This window comes from Chiloscyllium punctatum, chromosome 12 (genome assembly GCF_047496795.1).
Source record: "Chiloscyllium punctatum isolate Juve2018m chromosome 12, sChiPun1.3, whole genome shotgun sequence".
NCBI lineage: Eukaryota > Metazoa > Chordata > Chondrichthyes > Orectolobiformes > Hemiscylliidae > Chiloscyllium > Chiloscyllium punctatum.
The window spans coordinates 64,088,252-64,107,204 of record NC_092750.1 but is presented as its reverse complement, the minus strand read 5'-3'; the positions used below and the strand labels follow the sequence as shown (position 1 = coordinate 64,107,204).

Here is an 18,953-nt window from a genome sequence, read left to right as displayed (position 1 = left end):
CTAAAGCAAGGTTAGGTTTAAGGAAAATTAAGGGACCAAGACACAAGGGTAGATTCACCAATGGCAGGAAAAGCAATTTTGATTTTGTTGTTGGCTTAGTAAGCAACAAATGTTTTAGAGTGTCGGTCAATTGATATTAAAGCTGCATTTCTGCATGGCGTTCAACTTAAAAAGCAACAATTTGTTCACCCTTTCAAAGTAGGCATGCAACACAGTGGGGACACACAAAGTTAAATAAATGTGCATGTTGCCTAAATGATATCACCTGAGTTTGGATCTATTTCGTAAGATCTATCTTAATAAAAGAGGTGCTGCAGATGGCAGGAATCTATAGTTAAGACCATAACAAAGCATCCACGATGCATAATGGAATAGGTTCTGAGGGACAAATGACTTACTCCTGCTTCTATTTCTTATGACATGAACTTACACTTCTTAAAAGTTACAGTTTTAAGCCAATTAACAGTTTGGTTAGAGCCGTGGAACACCTTCAAACATTTTGGCTCATTAAAGGCACTATATACAAATATTTTAAATTTGTTTTTTTAAAAAAGTGATTAACAGAGTGGTGTTGTTCAAATCGCCTTGCCACCACACAAGGGGGAACATTCAACTCAAGTGTATCTGTGGTGGGCAAGAAACAACTGCACAAACCGAGCGACAGCCTCAGACCGTCTTTGGAAGGGGGTTTGTGAATGGTACTCTTCTTGCCTGTAGGCTAGCCTGTTGAGAAAAAATAACATAAAAGGCAAAAAGGAATCGCTTTTATAGTAAAGGAAAAAAAGGAAGGCGGTGGGGGGGGGGGGGAAGAGACGAGACTGTTTGCTTTTGAAGGTTGCAACATTATTAATTAAATTCATATCAAGCACATAAAAGAGAATGAGTTCATTAGCAACGCGCAGATGAAAATCACACTTGGAGCTAGCTAATTTAATCACACTTTTAAAAATTTGTGCACGATTCTATATCTAAATCAAAAAAATAGCCTTGGCTTCTTTTTCCCCACAATGGCTTTTAGAATGATGTGTGGCCCTGAAATGACAGACTTTCAAGTGCCATTTTCCCAGATCAAAGGCCAAATCTGTTTGCCAGGTTTGTCTTCTATTGCGTTTTTTTTGTAAATATACAATTGCAATTTGATAAACTAATCTCATGTACTGAAAGATTAATAGAGATAACTACATAGAATTCTCCTGCCAATGATAACCTTCTCATGTTGTGAATACATCTGCTCTCAGTGGGATATGATTCCGCAAGTTTCAACAGCTCTTACTATTATCTCATGCTGAAGTAACCTCAGATCGCAAGTGTCCACAGGCTATTTTCATTCTGGGAGCATCATAAGATGCTGAGCAAAATAGAATAAATTCACTAAAAGATGACTTCAGGACTGACGTAATCAAATTTTCAATTCATGCAAGAGGCTAAGAAATATTTGCAATGGACTCCCAACTTGGATAATGGATGTAGAAATGTTGAAACAATTGAAGAAATAAACTGATTGCTGCAATGAGTGAGTTCTGGGGGTTGCTTAATTAATGAACCAAGACAGGTTCCATTGTCTTCCCTTACCAGTAATCCTATGTCCGCATGCACTCCAACAAAACTCAAGGTATGAAAGTGAACTGCTACATTCCTGATGGTATTTCAGATAGGATCAGAGTTATCTCAGTTCTGTGCAACTGCAATAAATATTATGAAAGTCAAATTTTCTATTTACCATATCCGACACTGATTCAACAGGTCATATAGTCATACAGGTGTACACAGAAACAGATCTTTTGGTTCAACTAGTCCTTGCCAACCAGGTATCCTAAATTAATTAGGTCCCATTTACCAACATTGAACCCATATTCCTCTAAACCCTTCCTATTCAAATACCCATCCAAATGACTTTTAAATGCTGTAATTGTACCAGCCTCCACACTTCCTCTGGCAGCTCATTCCACACATGCACCACCTCTGTGCGAAAAAGGTCCCTTTTAAATCTTTCCCCTCTCACCTTAAACCTTTCTCTCTTGTTTTGGACTTCACTACCCTGGGAAAGAGACATTGGATATTCACCCTATTCATGCTCCTCATAATTTTATAAACCTCTAAAAGGTGACCCCTTGGCCTCCGACGCTACAGGGTAAAATCCCTAGCCTATTCAGCCTCTCCCTCAAACACTTTAACCCCAGCAACAAACTTGTAAATTGTTTTCTAAACCCTTTCAAATTTAACATCTTTCCTGTAGCAGCATTGGACACAACAAACACTCTTGCGACAAGTTTCACATAATCAGTGAATTTTGGCAGCTTGTCCTCAAACTTCTATCATGCAAGTCAGCTTGAGAGGACATTTGCCAGTGAATATGTTAATTAGACCTGCTAATATGGCAGAGATTTGAATGTGGTATCAAGTGGCACAGAGTATTTTCCAAACCTCAGTTACTATCTTATCTTATCACTTTTTCATCTACCCAACAGTATTATGAGGATGTTCAAGGTGGCTGCAAAATAAAGACTGATTTTTTTTTTCACAAGATCAAATCGTGGAAAGATAAAGTAACAATTCCAATCGAGTGATTTATTAATGTTCCATCATCAAATGTTCTTGGTATTATCATTTTGTGTTATATGCATGCCTCGATTGTACTGTGTAGAAAATAGCCAAACAATACTTAAGAGGTGAATGATGAACTATATCAAACCAATCACTGACTGCAGATAACAAGTAGAAAAAACAGCTTGGAAGACATTTGTCTGCCTTTAGATGTCAAATCAGGCACTAATTTGCTATATATTTGGAAATATATAAATGTATACAGCCAAGTACCTGATGAAGCATGTAAACATAGGAAATTATGAGGAGGTTATTCAGCCCAGTGAGCTCACTCTGACACTCAATCAACATGACTGATCCTCTATTTCAACTCTATATACTCCTGCTTTCTTCACATACCTCTGGGCACTTTTAGCCTCTATTTCCTTCATAAATCTAATCAGTGACTTGGTGGTCCCACCTTTTTGTGGTAGAGAATTCCACAGAATCACCACCCTCTGAGTTAAGGCAATTCCTGAAACCTCAGTCTGAAATAGCCTATCCCGTAAACCAAAACAGTGACCCCTTGTTCTGCATCCCTCCATCCCATACCCTTACATTGGGTCAATCCAGATCTGTCAGAATTCAATATGTTTCAATGAGATCCCCTCTCATTCTTCCGAACTCGGATGGGTACAGGCCCAGTCGATTCAATCGATTCTTGTAGGAGAAACCTGCTATTGCAGGGATGAGTCTCGTGAATTCTTTCCAAAGTGGAGTAGGTTGTATGGCTCTTACTGAAAGAGGCTTTACCATCTAACTTTCATGTTCTTCCCATAATAACCTTGAACTTTGCACTTGGTTTAAAAAAAATGTTCACAGATTAGTGGTAAGGCAGGCATTTATTGCTCGAGCTTAATTTCCATTGAGTGTGCTACCCTGGAATGAACTCAAGAAATTTTAAACCTTCTGAGAAAATGCAAAGATGGTGGTTTAAAATCTCCATTCATGACCTGAGACATTTGAAAAGATTTCCTCGAGTTTGGTTTTGTTTTATTTTTGTGGGATGTGGGCCTTGCTGGCTGGCTAGCATTTATTGCCTGACCCCAGTTGCCCTTGAGAAGGTGGTGCCTTCTTGAACCACCAGTGTCCACCTGCTGTGGGTTGACCCACCAATGCCATTAGAGTGAGAATTCCAGGCTTTTGACCCAGCAACAAAAAGGGAACAGCGATCTATTTCCAGACCAGAATGGTGAGTGGCTTGGAGGGTAATTTGATGGTGGTGGTGTTCCCATGTATCTGCTGTCCTTGCCCTTCCAGGTGGAAGTGGTCATGGGTTTGTAAGGTGCTGTCTGAAATTCTTTGGTGAATTTCCACAGTGCAAACTGTAGAGAGTACACACTGCTGCTACTGAGCATTGACAGGAGTGGATGTAGTGCCAATCAAGCAGTTGCTTTACCCTGGGTGGTGTGAAGCTTCTCTTGAAAAGCTGAGTAGTTAGTGAAATGTAAGTTAACAGTTCAAGCCAAAAAACATCCTGCTTTCCTATTTCCCAATGTTTTTGGAATATTAAGCTCCCAAAAATTACTTTGGGACCTGGCTTTGTTTGATTTCTTTCTCTTTTATACTACAGACTGTAAAATGAAAATGAAATCAAATAACAAAGATGGGCTTTTGTTCTATAGTTACCTGTTCTCAAGTCCCCCTCTACATGCATATTCCCATTCAGCTTCTGTAGGCAGCCTTTTCCCTGCCCAGGTGCAGTACGCCACTGCATTATTCCAAGAGACATGTACAACTGGGTGATCCATCCTGAAATTCAAAGAAACACTTTATGACCATGAATCGCATGCAGCATTTCACCACAAGAGTCACAACTTCCACATGCCACTAATTACCACCAATCAGTCCACTGCTAAGCAGTTGGTCCTCAGACAAAATCAATCTTTAACTCAGTTACAGCAGTGACCATAACAAGAACAAAGTGCTAGAGAAGCTCAACAGATCTTGAAACATCTGCGGAGAGAAAAGCAGAGTTAACATGACAATTCCAGTAACCCTTCATCAGAATGAAAAGCAACTGGGAAATCGTGGCAGTTATACTGAAGAAGGGGGTGGGAGACTGAGTCGAATAAATTTATGAGATGACCAGAGAGAGAGAGGGAGTCAGGAGAGAGAGAGAGAGAGAGAGAGAGAGAGAGAGAGAGAGAGTCAGGAGAGAGAGAGAGAGAGAGAGAGAGACACTGATGGAGAGAAAGGCAAGCAGGGATTGTTGACAGTAAACTGGGGAATAAGTAAATGCTGAACAGATGACAGCAGGAACAGTGAATAGTTGATAATGGGCTTGCTGTGCTGGAAGCAACCCAAGCAGAACAGGACCTGAGTTATCGGACCTGGAGGGAGGTGTTCACACTTTAAAATTGTTAAATGTAATGTTGAACCCTCAGGACTGTAAAGTAGCTGGGGAAGATAAAGTGCTGCTCCTCCAGCTTGCGCTGACCCTCACTGGTACAATGCATCATATGCCTGACGAACATTGGCAAGGGAGCACGATGGTGTGTTGGAGTGGCAAGCAATTGGAAGTTCGGGGTCATTTTTATAGGTTGAGCCAAGGTGCTCCACAAAGTGATCACCTAGTTTACATTTCATCTCCCCATTGTACAGGGGACCACATTGTGAGCAGCAAATACTCAAGACTAGATAGAATGAAGTGCATATAAATCACTGCTTAATGTGGAAGGCGAGTCTGGGGCCTTGACTAATGAGACGGCAAACAGGCAAGTGTTGCACCTTCTGCGATTACATGGGAAGGTGTAATGGCAGTGTCAGGTAGTGTTGGGAGTGGAGGAGGAGGAATGGACCAGGATGTCCCAGAAAGAATGATCCCTGCAGAATGCTAACAAGGGAGGGAAAGTGAATGTGCTTCTGATGGTGGTACCCTGTTGGAGGTGGTTGAAATAGTGGCTTATGATGCTTTGGATGTGGAGGTTGGTAGGGTGGAAAGTAAGGATAGAGGCCTGGTCAAATATTGAACCGCCTTACTTTGTGTAGTTCAAAGTCTGACTATTAAAATATTTGGATTAATCTATCAGGAAGGTGGCCTCAAACAATTAAACAACTGCGAGTTCACTGGAATCTTCATTATCAATAAGAATGAATCAACTATGTTTCTACAATTGAGCACAGAAGATTAAATCCAATGCATGAAGAAATAGTGACATCGGCATTAACATCAGCAGAGAAAACCATGACGAGAAAATGAGAACGGCTTTACTGAATGCAGTTCCTCTTTACCAATGTTACATTGATTATCAAGTACTTTACAGTTGTAAATAAACTCAGATGGATCTCAATATTTTACACAGTGTAGGAAGTAAAAAAAACTGTTAATGGGTTTTCCAACAATTATCACTGTCTACAAATTAGAAATAAACCTTAATACTAATAAGTATGCTGTTGCACAGGAAATAAATAACCCATGGGATATTATCCCAAATAAAATGCACTAGCTAAATGAGGACATGGTCAGCCATTAATGATGCTCTTGTAGTCAAGACAGAAAATCCAGAGGAAAAGACGACAAACATGAAAACAACCAAGTCTGAGCTATAAGGAAAGGCTGAATAGAACATAGAACATAGAACAATACAGCGCAGTACAGGCCCTTCGGCCCTCGATGTTGCGCCGATCAAAGCCCACCTAACCTACACTAACCCACTATCCTCCATATACCTATCCAATGCCCGCTTAAATACCCATAAAGAGGGAGAGTCCACTACTGCTACTGGCAGGGCATTCCATGATCTTACGACTCGCTGAGTGAAGAACCTACCCCTAACATCAGTCCTATATCTACCCCCCCTTAATTTAAAGCTATGCCCCCTTGTAATAGCTGACTCCATACGCGGAAAAAGGTTCTCACTGTCAACCCTATCTAACCCCCTAATCATCTTGTACACCTCTATCAAATCACCCCTAAACCTTCTTTTCTCCAAAGAAAACAACCCCAAGTGCCTCAGCCTTTCCTCATAGGATCTTCCTACCATACCAGGCAACATCCTGGTAAACTTCCTCTGCACCCGTTCCAGTGCCTCCACATCCTTCCTATAGTATGGCGACCAAAACTGCACACAATATTCCAGAAGCGGCCGCACCAGAGTCTTATACAACTGCAGCATGACCTCAGGACTCCGGAACTCAATTCCTCTACCAATAAAAGCCAGTACGCCATATGCCTTCTTCACTGCACTATTTACCTGGGTGGCAACTTTCAGAGATCTGTGTACATGGACACCAAGATCCCTCTGCTCTTCCACACTACCAAGTAGTCTACCATTAGCCCAGTAATCCATCTTTTTATTACTCTTACCAAAGTGAATCACTTCACACTTAGCTACATTGAACTCCATTTGCCACCTTTCTGCCCAGCTCTGCAGCTTCTCTATATCCCGCTGTAACCTGCCATATCCTTCCTCACTGTCTACAACTCCTCCGACTTTCGTATCATCCGCAAACTTGCTCACCCAACCTTCTAACCCTTCCTCCAGGTCATTTATAAAAATGACAAACAGCAATGGTCCCAAAACAGATCCTTGCGGAACACCGCTAGTGACGGCACTCCAAGATGAATCTTTGCCATCAACTACTACCCTCTGTCTTCTTCCAGAGAGCCAATTCCTAATCCAAACCTCCAACTCACCCTCAATGCCATATCTCTGTATTTTCTGCAGTAGCCTACCATGGGGGACCTTATCAAACGCCTTACTAAAATCCATATATACTACATCTACCGCTTTCCCCTCATCTACCTCCTTCGTCACCTTCTCAAAGAATTCAATAAGGTTTGTGAGGCACGACCTGCCCTTCACAAAACCATGCTGACTATCCTTGATCACATCATTCTTATCCAGATGTGCATAAATCCTATCCCTTATAATTCTCTCTAAGACTTTGCCCACAACAGAAGTGAGACTCACTGGCCTATAGTTACTAGGATTATCCCTACTCCCCTTCTTGAACAAGGGAACCACGTTTGCTAGCCTCCAGTCCTCTGGCACTACTCCTGTAGACAAAGAGGACACAAAAATCAAGACTGGGGCTATTTTCCCTGGAGCATTGGAGGCTGAGAGGTGACCTTATGGAGGTTTACCAAATCATGAGGGGCACGGATAGAGTAAATAGACAAGGTCTTTTTCCTGAGGTGGGGGAGTCCAAAACTAGAGGGCATAGGCTTAGGGTGAGAGGGGAAAGATTTAAAGGGGACCTTAGGGACAACACTTTCACGCAGAGGGTGGTGCGTGTATGGAATGTGTTGCCAGAGTAAGTGGTAGAGGCCTGTATAGTTACAGCATTTAAAAGGCATCTGGAAGGGTATATGAATAGGAAGGGTTTAGAGGGATATGGGTGAAATGCTGGCAAATGGGACTGGAGTTATTTAGGATTTCTGGTTGGTATGAATGAATTGGACAAAAGGTGCTTCCATGCTGTACATTTCTATGACTCTAATTGTGTGACAGTCCAGATTTTCCATTCCAATCAGCAATGAAAAACTGTGTATCTGCACTCATTTTACAACAATGAACGTAGGTAGGTGAAGGCTGCAGTTCAGTTCTTTAGCACTTGCAAATTTTTGTACCACGCGAGAGACACGGCTGAGACCATAACATGTTGCCATCAAATGCTTGCTTTCTGATAAGCTTGTTGGATTGTGATGTTTCTGTGAATTGGAGTTTTTTTTATTTAAAACATTCTGAAACTAATAGATATTTGTTCCGTGATATTTCTTGAATCTGCCTAGTCTGTGAACAAGAGCAATTAGTTGGTAGTTAATGCACAAAGTTCAATATTCTGACCTCGTCAAATACAAAGATCAGGTTCAAATGTGTGTTTTAAATAGATAAGAACCACACTGATATACAGAGTGAGCCTCAAGGTCAGACCAGCAAGGTGATTCAACACTGAGGTTTCCTGACAAATAGCAAATGCCTTAATCTTAGAATCCATTCAGTGTGGAAGCAGGCTATTTGGCCCATCGATACAACACTGACCCACCCACCCAGACCCACCCCATCCCTGTAACCCTGAATTTTCCACGACTAACTCATCTAACCTGCACATCCCTGGACACGATGAGCAATTCAGCATAGTCAATCTACCGAACCTGTACACCTTCGGACTGTGGGAGGAAACCGGAGCACCCAGAGGAATCCCACGCAGACACTGGGAAGAATGTGCAAACTCCACACAGACTGTTGCCCAAGGCTGGAATCAAGCCCGGGTCCCTGGTGCTTTGAGGCAGCAGTGCTAATCACTGAGCCACCATGCCGCCCTCCTTCAGGTATACATGGTTTAAGCATCTCATTATAAAAAGCATTCAATGATTAAATGAGCTGCCCAACATGAATTTGCCAGGTGCCTATTTGAATCTATGGTTTCCAGAACAATTCCTTGGCAAACGCTTCCTGCATTTTACTGGGTTCTGATACATTTCCAATTCCCCTGTGGCCTCTGCAGCTTTTGGATTTTTGACAATTTCCTTGCTGTGGTTGCAAAATGCCTACACAGCAACAAAAAAAAAATTGATGCACATTCCTATGCTCGTGTACTGCAGTACGCATAATGATACTCTGTCATTTTTTAAAAGAGAGTTTGTAAAACAGAAGCACATGAAGTCCTAACTCAGAATGATGCAACACCCACAACTTGTTAAATCATTTCTAAAGTCATGCGGTCTCCCCCATCCCAGCTTTAATCGAGGTGAGAGGGATGTAAATAATGCATAAGGACTGCCAAATATGGGTTGAACAACAAGTATATTTGGGTGGTGCTGGAAAAGCACAGCAGATCAGGCAGCATCCGAGGAGCAGGAAAATTGACATTTCGGGCAGGAGCCCTTCATCAGGAATGCTGGAAATGTCGATTTTCCTGCTCCTCGGATGCTGCCTGACATGCTGTGCTTTTCGAGCGCCACTCTAATCTTGACTCTAATCTCCAGCATCTGCAGTCCTCACTTTCACACAAGTATATTTGGCCCCACCCTAGTTTAAAAACAACACTTTCTTTGAAGATTTCAAGTTTATCTACTACCACCAGGTGTCTGGTAGAACACAGAATATTATGATTGAAAGCAAATGTTTGAGAACTGGTAGTTAATTGACCTGCTGAGCTTTTTCCGGCAACTTGTGTTTTTGTTTCGGATTTTCCCACCAACTTCGAACCAACCAGAAAATGAAATGTGGGAAATCATCATTTCCTAAGACAGTAAGGTTGGCTAAAAGGCAATGGTAAAAGACATTCGTGTGGTCTAAGAATCTCTCTCCACTTTTTCAAATCGTATGAGGTTTTCAACACACAAAATTTGATGAGGAAAACAACATTTCAGCCTTAAGAAATAGTCTGTGCTTCAGTTGTTACCTCTCAGTAATGTTGGAGTCAGGACCTTCCGGATGTTTCCAATTGGCTTTTTTAACAGGGAGCCACCATGGGGCTGCTGCAACCTAGAACGAGAGAAAAATAAAACACCTTGGGATTAGAATTGCGCAGCCCAGTTAAATCAGATCTTCTCAAAAGACTTAGACACCCGCCCAAAAACAACAAAGAAAATATTTGAGCATTTTTTTGTACGACTACCTTCTTGCCTGTCTATACAGGAAGAAGCATTTGCTTTAGAAACCCTCCAGTTGGATGTAAAATGGTACACAGTGTGTTTCGGAGAATAGGAGGTAAAACACAAGACTGAGGGGATCTGACAGAATGTTTTCCCTTGTGGTGGAATCTAAAACAAGGGCCACAATTTCTAATAAAAGGGACTATTGGTTTAGGTCAAAGTTGAAGAGAGATCTGCCCTGGCAGATGTTCATTCACCTTTAACAATCTCTACCCCAGACTACAATTGGGACTGGGACACTGGAAGTGCTCAGGGCTGAGTTAGACTAACTTTTAGGCCTCAAGTGAGTCAGGGATTGGAGGACAGGCAGTAAAATGGACTTCAAGCCACCACTAGGTCAGCTATGGTCAAAGTGAATGGCAAATGAATGTGAAGGGCCAAATCGCCTGCCTCGCTCTTATTACTTGGAAAAGGATTCATAAAGAACTGTGGATGCTAAAGATCTGAAACAAAAACAGAGGTCTCCATAGATGCTGCTGAGCAGCTAAGTTTATCCAGCAATTTCGAATTTTACTGCCGATTTCTGAGGTTCTTGTTTCATTTACAGTTTCCAAAGGTAGAATTTGGTGCAACTAACTGGATACTGGCCTTATTGCCTAAGTTTATGCACCAGTTACTTTCTGGACATTGTCAATCTAAGTCTGAAACAAATTTGGGCAATTAGGAAAGTGCTGTCTTGTTACGCCCTGTGTATAATGGTTGTGAATACTCCAGCCCAAGTTTTCCTTCAACTCAGCATGGTAAATGGCTTATCCCTGTTGAAAACAGTTTTAAATAGCTTTAGGATGCAAAGGAGTGGGAAGACTTGAGCTCATGTCTGGAATTTGACAAGAAGAATTCATGGTGCATTTCAGTTCATTGCAAGTTGTATCAAAAGATGACGAGACAGATAAAAGAGAAGTCAAGAGAAGGAGGATATAAAAGAAAGGATTTTTAAAAATAATTAAATCTGATGGCGGTCAGTAGAATAATTTTGAATGCTCATTTTGAAAAAGAGAATAATTCATCATGCGAACTGCTTAAATAAGCACAACTGCTTTTAACGCTTAGTAACAGAAAGAAAGTCTTGCATTCAGGTAGCACCCAGACTGCACTTAGTGTCCCAAGAACCAGAATAATTGAAGACTTTTCATAGATTATTCATAAAATGCAGGAATTATTTATAGGCACAGTGTGGAGCATTATCCTCTTAACAAAATGTTTAACAAATCTATCTTCACGTCTACTCCTCGTTTCTAGTTCTTCCCTGCCCTGAGAAACAATGGCACAATACATAAAAAATCTCCATGCGCTTCAAGCCTGCGTCTCTAATGGTGTTACGTAACTGGCATCAAACTTCATTGCTATTAGTGACGCTAGCATTGTCTGCACTGTTATGTTCTCAAGGAGGAACTGTGGTAAGAACATAGAAAAACTTGTGCAATATGAATAGGGTCCGACCATTCACAGAGTCATACAGCACGGAAACAGACCCTTCGTTCCAACAAGTTCATGCTGACCATGTTCCCAACTAAATAGTCTCATTTACCTGTGTTTGGCCCCTATCCCTCAAACCTTGCCTCTTCATGTACTTATCCAAATGTCTTTTAAATATTGTAACTGCACCAGCATCCATCACTTTCTCCGGCAGTTGAACGAACAACCCTCTGTTGCAAAACATTGCCCCCTTATTTCCATGTTAAACCTTTCTCCTCTCACCTGAAAAATATGCCTCATAGTTTTGAACCCCCCTCCCCACAAGGGAAAAGGCCCTTGCTATTCACCTTATCCATGCTCCTCGTGATTTTATAAACTTCTATACGGTCACCCCTCAACCTCCTATGCAAATAGGATGTTATGTCCACATCCCATTGCAAAGACAGCACAGTGAGCATCAGATTACGAATCAAACTGAAAGAAACCAGAGATTCAGCAGTTCTGGGGGCTTCCATGCTTCAAAGGAGAATAGCTGACTTATCAGGGCTGTGGAAGGTAGCAGTCTCACTGACCTGACCTTTTTGGGGAGTGCACCTTCTCATCAGGAAGGTGGAGCACTGCATTTATCCCGTCAAGTCCTCGCTCCGCCTCACACATCACACAGTCAAGTCTCTAACATTCCACTGATAACCAAACACATCAGTACTACAACACCCTGAAATGCTGCAGGCCACAAAAGTATTCTGGTCTTTGTTCTCCATCAGAGACACTTACCAGTTCAGCAGCAGCTTCATCACTGCACAACCTCACGTGTCTTTAGCTGACGAGTGGAATACGGGAACACCCACTTGGCATTCTTCCTTTCGGTGTGTTTACAAGTTCTGTCTCCCAATCAGAGTGGTTCAAATATTTTGCATTTTGTAGACATGTTTCATACACATAAAGCTGCAACATTGTTCCCTTTCCTTCTCCTTTCTGATTCGTATAGGCCTTAGTAACAGAGGAGCAGTATGATGTGCTCTTCAGAATGGGTCAGGCAGAACAGTCAATTACGAGCGCTCTCCATGTCACAAACACTTTGGTCTTTGCACTAAAATGAAAGGGAGACTGGTCTGGGATGATCAAGTCTATTTTCCTACAGTTCAATCCTGGGATATTCTGCAGGGTCCAAGAATTAAGCATTTTATCTCCTGGACATTGCTGTAATTAATAAGGATGACAATGGCCTAGTGGTGTTATTGCTGGACTGTTAATCCAGAGACCCAGGGAATGTTCTGGGCACCTGGGTTCGAATCCTGCTGAGACAAGCGGACAAGTTTTAATATAATAACCAAAAAACTGGAACTTAGAATCAAATGATGACCATGAATCAATTGTCAGGAAAGTCCTATGGTTCACTAATGTCCTTTTCCCCTTACCCTGTTTGGCCAACATGTGACTCCAGACCCACAGCAATGTGGTTGACTTTTAATTGCTCTCTGGACAATTAGGGATGGGCAATAAATGCCGGCCTAGCCAGCGACACCCTTATTCTGTGAATGAACTAAGGAAAAACCTGACGGTATTCAAGTGTTTCTTTTCCATTTCCTCATGGATAGGTTAAATAATCAAGGTCTTTTCCCTGGGGTGGGCAAGTCCAGAACCAGAGAGCATAGGTTTATGGTGAGGGGGGGAAAATTTAAAAGGGACATAAGGGGCAATCTTTTCACAGAGGGTGGTGCATACATGCAATGAGCTGTCAGAGGAAGTGGAAGAGGCCGGTACAATGACTGCATTTAAAAGGCAGCTGGATGGATATATGAATAGGAACGATTTAGAGGGATATGGACCAAGTGCTGGCAAATGGGACTAGATTAAGTTAGGATATTGGTCAACATGCACGAGTTGGGCCAAAGGGTCGGTTTCCGTGCTGTACATCTCTATGACTTCCATTTCTGGTTAGTTATTAGCTAGAAATGCTTCGCAGCCAATTGGACTGAATGGGGTGATAGGACACCTGAAACATGATAGAGTTCCCTTTCTCTTCATCTTCTACTGCACCAGCTTCTGGAGACATTATCTTGCATTTCTGACACATCCAGCAAACGGATCTTCCTCTTCCCTCCCAGCACTCCAAAGGATACAGTTCCCTCTTAGTCCAGACCTGGATCTATTCTTCAATTACCCCCAGCATCCTTCCCCTGCCCAGTGCACCTTCCTGTACAAATACAGGAGATGTAATTTTATTATTTTATCACCTCGGTCTCCTTACTATCCAGCCCCCAAGTGAAGCACAAATTTGTGTGCATGCCTTTCAATTTAGTTTACTTATTTGCTGCTGACATTGCAATTCTGCTGTGTTAAAGAGACCAAACTAAGATAGGGTGATATCCATCTTTTAGTCGCACAGGGTACATCACTGAGCTTCTGCTAACTTGTCAATTTAATTCCTCAGCTTCCTCAGACCTTTCTTCCCTCAGCCTTCTACAATACTGTGATGAATCTCAGTGCAAGTTTGAAGAACTGCACCTTATTAATCGATGAGATATTTTATACTTCAACATGGAATATTACCATTTCAGATCATCTCTTGCTCTCTCTCTCAATTTTGCTTTCTTTTCCTTTGCTGGTTTTAACCATGTTTTTTTTTCTTTTTGCTTCCAAACAGCACAAACACAAAGGAGGTCATGGAGATGACCCTCCCCCAAGTCCCTCCTCCCTACATTTTATCTTAGCCTGCTGGACACACTTTCCTCATTCCTGAAGAAGGGCTGATGCCCGAAACGTCGATTCTCCTGTTCCTTGGATGCTGCCTGACCTGCTGCGCTTTTCCAGCAACACATTTTCAGCTCTTCCTAAACTCAGGCAAACTTCACTGCTTCTAGACTTGGTGCTGACTACTGTGGCATGATCTGGTCACCACATGTTAGGTAAGAGATAGAGGCCTTGTAAAGGGTGCAGAGGAGATTTACCAGAACAGTTCCATGGATGAGAATACATAGCTCTCAAGTAGCAGCATTTCTGTTGGAACAAATCACAGTGAGACAGTACAGATTTATTTGATGATAGGTTTAGATTAACTTTAAATGATAGAAATTTTATCTTCCCATTAGCTGATGGTACAAAGACTAGAGGCACAGATTATGCTTTGGGCAGGAGATACAGGGGTATGTGCTGAAGAACATTTTTTCACTGAGTGGTCATAACCTAAAACTGGCTGCCAACCTGCGTAGTGGAAACAGAGGCAGTGATTTCTAAATGACACTGGATGGAAATAAAATATGGGATGGTGTGGGGACATGGGATTGGCATGGGTTTCTCTATAGAGAGCCAACATGGACTTGCTGAGCCAAATGGCTTCCTTCTGTGCCTCAGAGCATAAAACCAGCTGTCCGTTATTAACACCTCCTTTTGTAACATGCTGTTTCTCTACTGATTTCAATTCTGTTTGATCTTGTACCAACCAGACAAATATGAACAAGAATAGGCTGTACAGCCCTCGAGCCTGCTCCACCATTCAACAGAATGTTGGCTGATCCGATACTCCTCATATCAACTTTCCTGTAATTTCCCTCTAACCTTTGACTGCCCTACCACTGCTCTCCGTGGTAACAAGTTCCAAAGACTCTCAACCCACTGAGAGAAGCAATTCCTCCTTATCTCACTCATAAATGGACATCCTTTAATTCTGAGGCATAGAACAATACAGCGCAGAACAGGACCTGCGGCCCTCAATGTTGCACTGACCTTTGAACTATTCTCAGCTCGTCCCCCCACACTATCCCATCATCATCCATGTGCTTATCTAAGGATTGTTTAAATCTCCCTAATGTGGCTGAGTTGACTACATTAGCAGGTAGGGCAATCCACGCCCTTACCTTACTCTGTGTAAAGAACCTGCCTCTGACATCTGTCTTAAATCTATCACCCCTCAATTTGTAGTTATACTCCCTCGTACAAGCTGACCTCATCATCCTAGGAAAGGGACTTTCACTGTCTATCCTACCCAATCCTCTGATCATCTTGTATGTCTCTATCAGATCCCCTCTTAGCCTTCTTCTTTCCAATGAGAACAGACCCAAGTCTCTCAGCCTTTCTTCATAAGACCTTCCCTTCAGACCAGGCAACATCCTGGTAAATCTCCTCTGTACCTTTTCCAATGTTTCCACATCCTTACCGAAATATGGCGACCAGAACTGTACACAATATTCCAAGTGTGGCCGCACTAGCGTTTTGTACAGTTGCAGCATGATATTGCAGCTCTGGAACTCAATCCCTGCACCAATGAAACTAACACACCGTATGCTTCTTAACAGGACTACCAACCTGGGTGGCAACTTTCAGAGATCTATGTACATGGAGTCCAAGATCCCTCTGCACATCCACACTACCAAGAATCTTTCCATTGACCCAGTACTCTGCCTTCCTGTTATTCTTCCCAAAGTGCATTACCTCACATTTAGCTGCATTGAACTCCATTTGCCACCTCTCAGCCTAGTTCTGCAGTTTATCCAAGTCCCCCTGCAACCTGTAACATTCTTCCAAACTGTCCACTACTCCACCGACTTTAGTGCCACTTGCAAATTTACTAATCCATCCACCTATGCCTGCGTCTAAGTCATTTATAAAAATGACAAACAGCAGTGTTCTTAAAACAGATCCTTGTGGCACACCACTAGTAACTGGACTAGAGGCTGAATATTTTCCATCAACCACCACTCGCTGCCTTCTTTCAGAAAGCCGGTTTCTAATCCAAACTGCTAAATCACCTTCAATTCCATGCCTCTGCATTTTCTCCAACAGCCTACCATGTGGAACCTTATCAAAGGCTTTAATGAAGTCCATGTATACCACATCAACTGCCCTACCCTCATCTACTATGCTCTTGGGTCATGAACTCTTCCATGAGGAGAAACAGCCTCTCAGCATTTAGCCTGTTGAGCCCTTCAAGAATCCTGTATGTCTCAAGGAGATCATCTCTCATTCTTTGAAACTCCAGTGAGTCGAGCCGCAACCTGTTTAGCCATTGCTCATAAGATAAACCCAAGATACCAGGGATCATCCTAGTGAACCTTGTCTGAAATACCTCCAATGAAAGGTTAACTTTTCTTAAGTAGGGGAACCAAAACTGCTCTCAATTTCCCACCAGCACATTGTACAGTTGCAGTAAGACTTCCCTCCTCTTATACCCCTTGAAATAAGGGCCCAAATTCCATTTGCCTTCCTGATTACTTGTTACACTGGTGTGCCAGCTTTGTGTTTTGTGCACCAACACCTCTAAGTCCCTTTTGTCTACTAGCTTTCCACAGGTTTTTTGCCATTGAAGTTTTTTTTTATTCTCCCTTCCAAATTGAACAACTTGCTGATTTTTCAGATGATATTCCATTTGCCAACATTTTGCACACATACTTAATCTATCAGTAGCTCTCTGTAAACTGCTTGAATTGCTCTGAAATCTTGCCTTTCCACCTATTTTGGTGGTCACAGGTCACCAACCTGAAAAATCTAATCCCCACTCAATGGTTCTTGCCCATCACCCAATTCTCTATCCATGCCAATATACTACCTTCATCACGGAGCGTTCTTATCTTTAGACTTAACCTTTTGTGAGGTACCTTGTCTAATGCCTTCTGGGAGTCCAAATCCAACACATCTATAATCCATTCTGGTCGAGACATCTTTGAAGAACTGTAATAATTGGAGAGATATGATCTCCCTTTATGATACTATGCTGGCTCTGCTTGAATAGGTCATGATTTTCCAAATGTGCTATTACTTCCTTAACAATTGATTCCAATCTCTCTACAATTTTTACAACCGCAGATATTCGGCTTATAGGCCTATATTTACCCACTCTTTACCTCGCTTCCTTTCTGTACAACGTGTCACAACCCTTTCCTCATGCAATCTCTCAGCCCTCCCATCTTATCAAACCTTTCCTTTTGTTCCATTCCTACCCTAACCATTTTTGGTTTGCTTAAAGTTGCTACAGTTCTAGCTTCTCCCAGTTGTGACATGGGATATGGACCTAAAATGTTTCTGACTTCAAAAATGCTGCTCGATCTGCTGCGTTTTCTGGGGTCTTTTGCTTCTTTTTAAAATTTCCAACATCTTGCTTATCCAACCATGTCAGACAATCACAGGGTAGTCAGGAAGGAGGCCATTGGGCCCACTGTGTCTGTATTAGCCCTCTAAGCATTTCTGAGCATTTTGACCGAGTTCATGGCATCCAGTGCAAGAGACTTAGTGTTGCATTTAACCCAAGTTATATGTGAATAAAATCAACAGATAACCAAATTCAGGACAAGTGAAATCATCCACTGCAAGAATTACATTTCTGATGTTTAGATAAAACTCTAATTGACACAGAGTCCACTTGACATTTTCATTACATCATTGCTGACCACTGAAATATAACATATTCCAGTAAATGTGGCTTAAAAAAGATTGGCCTGCTCCACTTGCTCTTTATGGCAGCACGGATCCCAATAACAACTCAGATGTTGACAGCAATGAGCACAAACAGGAAGGAATCTTTCCAGAAGATGGTTATCTAAAGACATCCCAGTGGTGAGTAAACCGCTGTCACAAATGCTTCAATGATGTTCACACGTGCAGAGCCACAGAGAAGCAAATTAGGAGGAAAAAAAAGGATGAACTGCTGTGAATTCCCGATTGTGACACTGACAGACAAACTGGCTGTCATGTTTCTTACACAATGACAGTGAATACTCTTCAAAAGTACTTCATTGAGTGTAAAGAGCTTCTGTGCGTCATCCGGGCCATTGTTTTGTTAAACATGGACATACAGTCAAGGGAAGTTCAGAACCTGGTGCAAGGAGAAACACAGACTACACTGAGCCAGCAAGTGGCAAGGTGGAAGGCATGACCATAAAGTCTGGTGAAAGTGCAGACAAACGTCCCAAGGTACAAGGCTCAGTTTAAGGATGGTAATAGTCCCATAAACACCCAGAGTGAGGTGTTCAAAATGGGTGGGGATGAGGGCAGCAGGAAGGTTGTTAAAATCAACATTTTTTGAGAATCAAATGAAAAGAGCAAGCCTGATCATGGGTGATGTCAGTGGTGCCTTGTTTATCTGGATAGAGGTTGAAATAAACCCTTTCTTCTTTAAACCATCTTCCAAAATTGGGAGAATTTGGGACATGGGTGCATGGTTGAGCCGATGTGGTGACACAGTCACTGATAGTAACAGGAAGGTAGAAGCAAAACCACATCCTTACACCCCCATCCTCTTCTCCCCCACAGGCATTAGTGACACTAGACAGTGGGCTATTTTCCCAGAAGGCCGAGCAGCATGCACTCTCTCATCCGCCATGTTAAAACTGAGGAAGAGGAGCAACAAATTGAC

The 18,953-nt window shown here is 42.2% G+C and overlaps 1 protein-coding gene across 3 annotated transcripts in view; it reads right to left on the bottom strand.

Moving 5' to 3' along the window:
• Positions 1-18,953, bottom strand: part of sumf1 (sulfatase modifying factor 1) — a 164,797-nt gene that overhangs the window by 90,830 nt on the left and 55,014 nt on the right. For all 3 annotated transcript variants that reach the window (XM_072582665.1, XM_072582664.1, XM_072582666.1), the window contains exons 4-5: positions 9,937-10,019; positions 4,213-4,335 (exon numbers count right to left, since the gene is read on the bottom strand). In XM_072582665.1, the coding sequence (XP_072438766.1) occupies positions 4,213-4,335; positions 9,937-10,019 (206 nt within the window). The remainder of the gene's footprint in view (positions 1-4,212; positions 4,336-9,936; positions 10,020-18,953) is intronic.